This window comes from Theobroma cacao, chromosome 6 (genome assembly GCF_000208745.1).
Source record: "Theobroma cacao cultivar B97-61/B2 chromosome 6, Criollo_cocoa_genome_V2, whole genome shotgun sequence".
Classification (NCBI taxonomy): domain Eukaryota; kingdom Viridiplantae; phylum Streptophyta; class Magnoliopsida; order Malvales; family Malvaceae; genus Theobroma; species Theobroma cacao.
Genome location: NC_030855.1, coordinates 19,042,914 through 19,054,635, shown reverse-complemented (window position 1 = coordinate 19,054,635; position 11,722 = coordinate 19,042,914). Strand labels below are relative to the sequence as shown.

Genomic DNA, 11,722 nt, shown 5'->3' with positions numbered 1-11,722 from the left:
CTAATGCTTCCAACAGCACCATAACGAAAGCATGAAAAACATCCCGATGGCCTGATCCACTATATTTCCAATTTTCTTTTTTCTCATTTTCATTAGAAGCCAGCTTCCAAATCAGCGAAACACACATGTTATGCCACAGAAAAGAGATAGCTTTGCTCAATCACATCTCCTTAAAGTAGCTGTGCTTATTGGAGTGAAACCAGTCGGAGATACAAGAGCATCCACGGGGAATGTCAAAGGGAGTGACAGGAATTGCTCCCTCCGTAATTTGCACAGAATATGACAATCCAATAAGGAGGGGCTGCTTAATTCCATCTCCTCTTCTTCGTGAGGTTTGGATAGTTCTTTAGGAACAAATCACAGCAACCCTCACTACGGCCCAGACGGCTTCCAGATTTATCAGATGCAGACCATATAGGTACTCCATGGTCTGCATCTCCACTACAAGTAAGTTTGGATGTGGGAGGTGTAAATTTTCCCCTTTTTTCATATTGATTTTGAGGGAGAGAAGGTGATGGAAAGGGTGAAACTTTCATGATTATTATCTTATAATGTGTGTTCTCCCGCATCAAATGCAATTCTTTTGTAAGACTGCACACTACTCCAATCACTAGCTATATGTTAAAACGTAAAACTAGCTTTTCCATTTTCTGCTGAAATTGCTGATAATCTACATGCTTTTGATGTTGTGAATGCTCTATATAGCCTTAGTCACTTGGCCATTAAATCAGAAGCTGCCTGCCTTCTCATTGACCAAAAATGCAATTGCAGGGTATAAAATTCCTTTTTCAAACTACATTTTAGAATGCCCAAATTAATTATGTTATTTTGATAAAAGAAAATACTTTGCTACTCAATTTAATTGACGTTTCTCTACTATCCAAAACTATAGATTTCTACATTCTCCAAAACTAAAAGACATAAAATTGTCAGATATTAACTTGCTAAGCCTTGGCATCAGCCATTTTAACAACAACTTTTACTTTCTAATGAGAAACATAAAGGGCATGGAAGAAGGGTTTTTCATGGGCAGCGCCTGGCATTGTTTGGGGTTTGCAGTCAACTGAATACAGCTGAGCAGTACTATTGCCACTGTTGTTTCTGTCAATGGAAATCCTGCTGATAAGATGGAGCAACACATGCTCAAACTCATCTCCATTGCTCCATTCGCATACTTCTGCCTTTATTAGCCTCCTGTTTTCGCATATCAAGTCCCAAACAGGGAAATTCTTCCTTGGCATTACGTAGTCTCCGTCTCCAAGCTTCAAACTCGGGCAGAAATCACCAACCCCATCACCAAGGTAAATTATTGTTTTCTTCCCCTCCGTGGACATAGAAGCTTGAATCCTTTCAATCACAGTACCCTATCAAGTAAGAAATCATAGTCAATTAGCAGCATTAAATTATGTTGCAGCTAATAATCAGGCTTTGAAACACAACTGCAGGGGTCAAATAGAAAATATAGTCAAAAGATATTAAAATAATGCATTTGATTAGATTCAATTAAGAGGCATGTCTATGGTTTTTTTTTCTTTATGGCAAGAAAGACAGATATAACACTTTGATGCATACCATGGTTCGTTGTAACTATTTATGATTTTTAAATTAAAAATCACATACCTTGCACATATTTGGAGGGCAGGGATGATGACATCCATGGGGAGATTGAGTGAAATCATGATGAGGGAAGATACGTAGCCTGCCTTCTTCATCAACGAAACCCGGGTTTGTATTGATCTCTGAAAAGTATTCCCTCAGGCCATGATGTTTCAAGATTGTCTCAATGAAGAACGCGTTAGCATCGCTTACAATCTTCAAATCACATCTGAAAATAACACCATTCCCACCCAAAACTTTCAGTATATTTTAGCTAGAAGGCCAGAAAGAAAAAAATATGTACAAAGAGCAAAAGATGCATGCATACCCCAAAGCATAAGCCGATTTAATGGCCTGGATGATTCGAGGATGTATCGGGGTCCTTTTAAGAACAGCTTTAATGTCCTCAATTTTTGTTCCTTGTGAATGAAGTTCTTTCATCATTCGATCCTGGTAGAAAAATAGCCATAATTATGCTTACTTTACTTCGAGAAAGAAAAGAGAAACTAGAGCAAGAAAATGCAAAGTAAAAAAAAAAAGACTAACCATAAGAGGGTTCCAAGGCATGGTAGGAAGGAGTTGGTTGAACAACTTTGTAGCACCCAATTCATCCAACACCCAGTTATCACTATCACAATCGATAATCGTTTTATCGAAATCGAAAATCACAACTATATCAACCATTTTGATAATGAATTAATGAAACAAAGTTTTTAGGAGACAAAAGAAAAAGATTTTGATCACAAAAGAGGAGGTTATTAGCTTGAGGTTTAAGCTATGTTTTGGATTATGGAAGAAAGGGAAGGTATTTATAGATTGTGAATTTAAAGATGAAGGGTTGTGATTTTCTGTCAATTTTCTTTAGACAGTCAAATACAAATGCCTCATATTTGCTATTACGCGGTGCCACGAAAGTTCATAAGCGTGTGTTTTTCTTTGGGTGTGATATTGGCTCCTGGATATGCTGACAGTTGAAAGATCAAATGATTTTAAATATTAATTGTAGTCTGATTTTGTTTGCTATGGTTATTAATTAGCCAACTGCTTTTATGGCGGAAAAGCAGGAATATTGAGAATGTGCCATGAGAAATACCTTCAAAAAGGGTATACTGTTCTGTTCCGCTTATTCTTATGTCTAGCATGAAAAGCTTAATCTGTTTAAAGAAAAATTAAGTTAGCTTAGTTTATTTGAATTTACAAGTTACTTTGTCCTAAGCTTTGAAATTCTTAATTTTTTTTTATATATGTTTGGATTTTGAGTTATATAATTAAAGATAATTTATATTTATAATCATAAATATAAACAAAAATTTCCATTTATAAGATTTAAATTTAATATACCTTTAGTGTCACATATATAAACTTTTAAGATGTATATGATTTTATACTTTATTCGATTTCTTTTGAAGCATTCTTTTATCATTAGAATATATAAATCTATATATATATAAGTACACACAATATTCTTATTCCCAATATACACTTCGAAAGGTGGTGGGATTAGAGGGCGTCCAGCCCTCTTTGATGGGCTGAATAAAGAAGTAGCGTCGTCAAGATTTTGAGCCTTGGTCGTGGGGCAGGTAATTAAGTTAATTCATTATTTATTGAATCACCAAAGTATTCCACGGTTGACGCTATTTATCCAACATGGTATGAAGAGACGACTCTTGTTGAAAAACACGATAACCGGTGAAGGCGTTGCTTTATTTTTGTTTTTCTGGCACATGGGGACATGCAAAAACTGAGGTGCGGGCCATGTGAAAATAAGTGTTAGGTTAACCTTGTATAATTTGTTTTACTTTGGTGCCTTCCTTTCTAGACTATTACTATATGTAATCTTCCTTCTTAACTAATCTAATTAAACTTTGCAAAAGACCCATTCATTGATGTGAAATTAAGTAACTTCCTAGTTATAGAAATAGCAATTTTCCATATTGAAATGTTCATCACAATTATCAAATTAAATGTATATTAATGCATAATTCCTCCAATACTACTTTTGGCATGTGTAAGACATTAGACATCTCAAGGGAGGGTATATATGATGAGGAAAAGAAAATAATAGATCAAACCTAAGCTAAACATGTTTTGAGCATGGATTATATTATATATAATTCATAAAGCAGAGGGTAATGTTTAAATCAAAAGATTTCATTACTCCTTGATTATGGTTCTGTTTTTTAATTTTTTCTTTTAGAGGAAAATTTATGAAATGTACGTAAATATTAAGAATCAAACATTACATCATCGTTCAATAAAGAAGTAAGTCAGAATAATGAGTACTAATCCACTAATCTTCAAAAACTTGGAAGAAACCTAACCATTCTTGTATTCTTGCATTTAGAAATAAAACAAAAAGAAACACTGCTAAAAGCAAGTTGCAAAAGAAGGGATCTATTCCAAACTTTGAGAATAGCTCGGTATGGTTCTTAACTGATAGAAAAAAACTAGGAATAATCTTCTCTATAACTTTGGTCCACTTGGCTTTATGATTGTCACCAATGGATTGGCACACATGGCATAATAATAGAGCCATTACATCTCTTAACAGAATTGATGAATTTAATTTGGAAACAATTTTGCAGTCATATTTTCTTTGGAAAAATATATTTACAGTTATTTTAAACACACTTTCTCTGTAGAAAATGCATAAGGCCTGACAATTAAAACCCTATGAGCAACTCAGCAGTAATTAGATGAGCATTGGCATCTGTCCAACAATTTCTCTACTGAGGAACTGGCAGGGCTTGAGGCAGGGCCTCATGGGTAGATGCTGAAATGGTTTGCAGTTTGCAGTCAACAGAGATCAGTTGGGCAGAGCTGCCATTGTTTTCTTCTACAGATATCATGTTGATTATTTGCAACAAGAGGCGTTCAAGCTCTTCACCGTCAGACCATTCATGAATCTCAGCCTTGATGAGCATAGGGTTCCTGCAAATCAAGTCCCACACTGGGAAATTCTTCCTTGGCATCATATAATCTGCCTCTCCAAGCTTTAGGCTTGGGCAGTAATCCCCGCTACCATCTCCAAGGTAGATAATTTTTTTCTTCCCTTCTAAAGAAGCTTGAATCCTTTCAATGACCATCCCCTGTTGCACAAAGCACAAGCCAAAAATTAGAAGTTGCCGAAAATTGATATATCGTATTTCATGATTGTAAATTTATATGATTTAAAAAAAAATTGTTGACCCATGTCAAGATCATGGTTATGATTTATGTCCTTATATGAACCATTAGTTTAACAGATTAAGTGGGGTCAAGAAAAGAAGTTGATATGTCTAAAATCAAAATAGATTTACAAAAAAAAAGAAACTCCAAGCTACTGGGATGAGATTGACCATGTACGTGTGGAATACCATCAACTAACAAAATTTTCTAGAATTTGTAGGCAAAAAGGAACCTTCATAAAAATATTCACTTATATGAGAAATCTAAGTCTTTCTACGAGATTTGGTGTCTTGATTGGCAAAAAAGTATCATAAAATGAAATTAAATCATTGTAAGTGATGAAAAAATATGATACCTTGCACATATTTGGGGGGCAGAGGTTGCAGCCATGTGAACACTTGGTGAAATCATGGTAAGGGAAGATCCTCAGCCTTCCTTCTCCATCAACAAAGCCGGGGTTGGTGTTGATCTCAGAGAAATATTCCTTCAATCCAAGATGCTCCAAAATTGTCTCAATGAAGAACAAGTTTGCATCACTTACGATCCTGAGTTCACACCTAAAAACCACAAACCAATTTGATCAGTACAACCATAAACACACAGGAACAATAAGAAGAGGAGCGCAGAAAGAATGGAAAAAAAAAAATACCCTAAAGCATTAGCTGCTTTAATAGCTGGGACGATCCTAGGATGTAAAGGAGTACGTTTCAGAACCTCAGCAATGTCATCAATGGTTTTTCCTTGTGCGTGAAGCTCCTTCATCATCCTATCCTGTAATTTTATACCACAAGAAAATAATTAAACATTGAGTTCCATTTATTTTAATGTCAAAACAAGGGAAACAAAAATTCCAGGCGCTTACCATGAGAGAATTCCAGGGCATGGTAGGAAGAAGCTGGTTGAACAAGTCGGTAAAACCCAACTCATCAACAACCCAGTTATCACTATCACAGTCGATGATAGTTTTGTCAAAATCAAAAACTACAACGATTCCAGCCATCTCTTTGACAGAAAATCAAATAATTGCAAAGCAAGAGGGAAAAAGAATATCTCTTGCTTAGAGTATGGATGTAGGATGGAAAACTCAAGAACTCTGAATGTTTTCTTGGCACAGAGATACGTAATAGGAGAGGGTATTTATATGTAGAAAAAAGTCATGTGCACGTGGAGAATAACACAGTTATTAAACAAAGGATTTTTTTATACCAAAGGAATATTACTTGAAGGAGTTTTAAAGGTGAGTAGGAAGCAGGCCAGATTCTTTTTTTCTGCAAGCTTTCTGGACAACCCATCCTAATCTGATACGACTGCTTGTAACCTATTCTTCTGATGTAAGCAATATCACCCATTATTTAATGACCTTGATTGGACCAAGTGGCCAATCAAGTTTGGTCACTGGATCGGACGGTTAAGAAGGGTGTTGCATGGGGTTAAATATTTGTCGGTTAATAGTTAATTGTGGGTTCGGTTCAAGGTTTATCAGAAGCAAAAAGAATGGTGGGAGGAATAAGGGAATATTCTAGGGGAACTAAATTCACTTGCCACCTTCGAAAACGCACTTGCTGCAAACAGAGAATATTCTGGGAATGGTTCAGTCGGCTGATTCTTGCATTTTACTTTTTGTGGCTGCCAAGCCTCAAGGTTTTCGAGCCCACCTTGTTCTGGTTCACATTGATTTGGGAACAAGGACGTGGTCACAGCGCATAATATTCCAGAAATTAATTCTGATATTGATTGAATTGGCGTGGAAGCTAAACGAAGAAAGAGAAATCAAGCTGTCTCATTGTTAATGATTTTGTGTTTCATTTCATTTTTAATAGAAAAATTGGAACTTTTTTTACCATGCTATATATTCTTCATTTGCTTTGCCTTAATTTAAATTCCTTCCCATCAAATAAAACATGAAATTTCTTCTATAAATGTCCCTAATTGAGCTGAAAATATGTGTTTGTGTACTTGTCCAGAAAGAAGGAAAAAAGAATGAAAGCAATCAATAAGACCTATTCAAACAAAGCATGTAATATTAAAATTAATGTGAATCATGTGAAGTTATACATAACACATTAAAATTGAAGAAAATTGAAAAGATAAAGATTTGAGAACAACTCTTAACATTTGTCAGGTCCTACTTTCCACGATTTCTTCAATCTGTCATCCTGGCTTGCTTGAATTGATATGGCTTTGGAATCAACCTAAACATCACAACAAGTTGCTAAGTGTCAATAGATCCACTCTTATGCGCGATTTTCCTTGTCCTTACCAAGTTGAAATTTTTTACTAAAATAAAGAGGACATCAGACAATTCTTTCAGATAGACTTCATTGCATCAGGGGTGACACATATCAAATTGATCGGTGCAAGCTGGCTATGTTCCTTTTGAAACTGAAAACATATCTTTAATCATTCCCTTGTTTAATGGATCCTTCTCTTTGGGTAACTACACTCTCCTTTCCCACCTTATTATAATATAGGCTTAAGGGTTTTTCTTTTAATTAGAGAAAAAAATTATATATTCATTAATAAATTAAATACTCGAATATTAAAACTAAAATTACGTAATATCCATATTTAGCAAATTCATGCCAACAGACATAAAACGAACGAGGCACCTGGTTCAAAACATTAATTAAAGGGTGATTTTTATGTCGAATTAAGCAAGAGGTTAAGCTGAGAAACAATTAGAAAGGTCCTCTTTCTATTCGCCTTTATTTGTTGGTTTCCAGGATACGTGGTACCTGCCTTTCAAGACTTTTTGGCTGTCAAAAGGGAAATTTGATGCCAGCCCCAGATTCGATGCTTAACAAATATGCGTCATACATGGTGTGTAACGTGCCAAACGGACAATGAAACGACAGAAGAGCTCATCTTAAATTCACGAGGATTTTGAATTTTGTTCCTCAAATTTCACTTTCCCTTTGGTTTTTTTCTTTTCTAATTTTTGTGGTTGGTAGCTAACTTTGGGACTTCTGTTTTCTGAAAAAGTTTGTGGAGAATAGATATCGTTCTACAAAATAAAGGGGACAAAGAAAGATGTGGATGTATCATGATTTTGTTAGGATACCAGCAACATTGGCCTTTGTTTGCTTTGTATACACTATCTAGATTTTGCAGGATGTCTTCTTTCCTTAATTTGTCAAATACCAAGTCTCTCATCTCTTAATTACCCCCCATGTACAAGAGTTAATAATCAGGGCAAAGGCAGACCCCTCCAAGATATCAATACATTTGGGGGAAGCTTTTCTTGATCTTAATTAATGTACGTACATCCCGCCCTTGAATAAATTTCAAGCTCTAGTTGTCATGTTGAAGATGATGACCATGACTGAATTTAAAACTTAAGCTGTCGAGTATTGAGTGAGAGTTTAGTATTGACTTTAGATTAAAATATTTTTATTTTTTAAATTTTAATTAAAATTTCATAAAAATTCATTAATTTTTAAATTGAACATTCCACCTCAAAAGCGCAAACACCATTAGCAACGATGATGAAAAAATTAAAATACTTTTTTCTTAATTTAAAAAATTATTATAATATATTTTAAAAAAACAATAAAAAAAAGCATCCCAAAGGTGAGGAGCATCGGGCTCCTAAGGCTCTAAATGGGAAGTTTTTTCTTTTAATTAATAAAAATATAATAAACTAATAAAATTATATAATAATAATTTTAAAAATTAATTAAAGGTAAAAATTTTTTTTATTTTTATCACGTCAATAGGTTAATGACACACTAACGATTGACTAATAACTGAACTTACGTGTCCAACGAAAAATATTTTTTTGAAGCGGAGTGTTTATTCGAAAATTAATAGAGGGTTTCGATCAAAACTTAAGAGTAAAGGCATTTTACTCTTGATTTTAATATTTTATTTTAAAAATTTTTAATTGAAAGAGATAATATTGGATTTTATATAAGCACGTGTCCCCACCCTTTAGGTAATGTCACACAGCCATTTCAGACATGATAGGTAGCTTAGGTAATGCTCCAAAAAGCCAGGTTCATCGACCCAAAACTGGTTCCAGCTAGCTCTACACGTAAATGTGCTTGTAAGATATTGTGAATGATTAATACTATATCTTTTCCTCAGCCATGTTAGGCCAAATGCATTTAAAACTTATTATCTTAGGACATGGGTGGCAAGATGACATGTAATCTCGTCATTGTCCAATCTAAAGACTAACCCAAAAGTTAGGATTTACGATTGTCACTAACTTGGAAATTGCGCAAAGGCTGAAACTTCTCTTTGCTTTTCTTTGTTTAGTGATCTTCTTCTCTTTGAAGTTCAACAGTAGTTGCCTACACTCGATCTATCTCCAACTTCGGCCCAGAAAGCAATTTCTGAAAAACCTGGTAAGGTTGGTTCACGTGGAAGAGGCCATACTTTCTCCAATGGCAGACACAATCAATGGAGGCTTACTCTGCATGTCTACAAAAAAATTATAGTTCTGCAAGCTAGGTGTCATTGTTCATATATGACTTTAATGCGCTCATGTGCTTAAGAGATTAAATCTACGTTAAAGATTAAAAGTCATGCTAATTCTGTAATATTAAATGGAGAATTAATTCTAAATAAAGCAGCTTTATCTCCCTCCTGGTTCATGCATGCTATAATTAGAAATTTTGAGTTTTCTCCCTGGTTTTCAATGGCAGTCAAGGTGGAGTCTGATGTCTAAAGTTTAACCTTTTTTTTTTTAATTGATGATTTATATACAAGAGATTATTTAAATTTGGGTAAAAGTGGATGCTTCTTCAATTCCACATGTATTTAAAGTAATGAAGAGTTGAAGAGAGTGGCACCATGTGCCCTTCCTTCCATTCTCAATTTTTTATACTTCCATTCAGCCTTATCATCATAAGCACTAACTATAAATATTTAGTTGATGGATTAATGTAATCTTATAGCTTAAACCATTGTTTATTTATTGAATGTTGTCAGAGATACGTGCAATTTGGAAAAAAAAAATTTTGAGCCTTTAGAATCTCAAATTTTTAGTAAAATGTTTGTAAATAGCCATTGTAAAACGTGAAATGAGATTGCGGTGCGAATTGAATCTCTAAATTTGGACTTGGCAAGACTTAAGGAAAAATGGAACCATTTGCAGAAGAGCTTTGAGTCTTCACTTGTGGAGAATGTAGAATGCAGAAAAATTGTAACAAAGGCGAGTTAAGACTTCTAAAGATTCAAAAAGAGAAGACTTCCATTGAGAAGGCTGCTGCTCAAAGTGAAACGCATGCCACATCTTGGAGTTATTGCATGGCAAGTTGTTATTTCACCCGCCTATAACTGAAAGCAAATACCTAACGGAGAAAGAAAAAAAGCATGACAAGTTAAAACAACGCTTTTATCTTTGCTTGCACTATTGAATCGGTTTTTAATAGACAGAAACAAGGCTTTCCACATAAATCATTGTAGAAAAGCGTTGGCATCGGGGTGCCCCTGGAATACAAAGAGTCTCCCTTGTTTCATTCTCCAAATTGAACCAAACAGGTTGACAACCTCTGCCCTCATCCAGCAATATTTTTTCATCACTCTTGGAATATGCTACAGCTCTGCTGTGAAATATATTCGTCAGCCATTCGTCTCGTGAAAGATAAAGTAGTTCAATCCAAGACTCTTTGGCTCCATATTCCTTCATCACCCATAAATTTATATGATCCTCGACTGAACAATTTGAGTAATCACAAAAAACGCACAAGCGTCCTCCCAACACCCCGTATTCATGTAACTAAAAATTATACAATTACCACCACATTTTTTCTGTCTAAAGCTTATGTCAACTTCAAGAACCTCGTAATATTCCTCAGTACCAAAATCAAGAGCAAAGATCACTTTACCTCCAAAAAATTCACCTATTTCATCCTCTACCCAATGCAGGGAACCATTAACACAAGCACCGTCATTGTAATTAGTAAAAATGTCGTAAGGGCAATCCTTAATCCTCTTCCAAGAATTAGCTTTCAGACTATAAACCATCACTTTGAAGCAATTTTGAGTCTTGGATCTGAGCATGTTCACCACCTTGTAGTCATTGCCGCCGGCATCATATCCAAATCCGAGTATGGTATTCTTGTCATATCCACATCCAAGTAGAATATCAGGATCCATGTTTATATCATCACTCAATGTCGGCAGATAATGGCATTTTCTGGTTGATGGATTCCACAATGCAATTTCCTTTTTGACGATGATATACAGCAAGTAAACCGTTGCAAGAACCAAATATTCTGGACTGATATTTGTTCGCTTCAGCTGTAAACGGACGAGGAAACTGCACCAAGTTGCACAGCGAGTCGAGGTCCACTGCATAGGCCTTGCTATTATTTTCTACACAATTATCAAGAAAGAGCTTGACATTGGTGTTGGTTTTCAAGGACTGATGGAGATGGAGTTTGACGAAATCTGAGTCATCTATTAAGGAACCCCATGGCTTGGACACGCATCTAAAGCGAAGTAGTGTCTTCACGGGAACCTGACAAAGTATGTCAGTGATCAGATCGGATGGAAAAGGAGACATTTGTGGATTCGGCAAGAGAAAAGAAAGCTCGGTTCAGGGTTTTGAAGAGAAATGAATATTTCTTTAGACGAGGATGGTCAACACTGCATCAAATATGAATATGAAAGGAAAAAGCCATAGTTGGAACCTATAAAATGAGTTCATTACCAGCTTATGGAAAAGTCAAACTACCATGTGCCCTTCCTTTCTTTCTCAATTTTTTTTTATACTTCAATTTTCATCTTGACCATCATCAACTACGACTCTGATTATTCAAATTTATTGTTTCGGAAACGCTTTCATGCTCCGTAGGTGCCACTTGCTACTTAACTGCACACTAACTGCAGGTTGCCTTTAAACATTATATGTATTAAGTTATTAACCCAATGGAAGGGTGCAACTGTTACTTAAACCATTCGGTTTTTGCATTGTATGCATTTGAGAGTGAGTATGAAATGTTTCTGA

General features: G+C 35.2%; 2 protein-coding genes and 1 pseudogene across 2 annotated transcripts; all 3 read right to left on the bottom strand.

Moving 5' to 3' along the window:
* On the bottom strand, positions 811-2,360 carry LOC18596110 (inorganic pyrophosphatase 2). Its single transcript, XM_018122973.1, has 4 exons — positions 2,143-2,360; positions 1,925-2,046; positions 1,621-1,825; positions 811-1,364 (listed from the first exon to the last, which is right to left on the bottom strand). The coding sequence occupies exons 1-4, from the start codon at positions 2,278-2,280 to the stop codon at positions 987-989; spliced, it is 843 nt and encodes a 280-aa protein (XP_017978462.1). The 5' UTR covers positions 2,281-2,360; the 3' UTR covers positions 811-986.
* Positions 3,965-5,912, bottom strand: LOC18596109 (inorganic pyrophosphatase 2). Its single transcript, XM_007024385.2, has 4 exons — positions 5,627-5,912; positions 5,414-5,535; positions 5,120-5,321; positions 3,965-4,685 (listed from the first exon to the last, which is right to left on the bottom strand). The coding sequence occupies exons 1-4, from the start codon at positions 5,762-5,764 to the stop codon at positions 4,323-4,325; spliced, it is 825 nt and encodes a 274-aa protein (XP_007024447.2). The 5' UTR covers positions 5,765-5,912; the 3' UTR covers positions 3,965-4,322.
* LOC18596108 lies at positions 10,136-11,278 on the bottom strand (annotated as a pseudogene).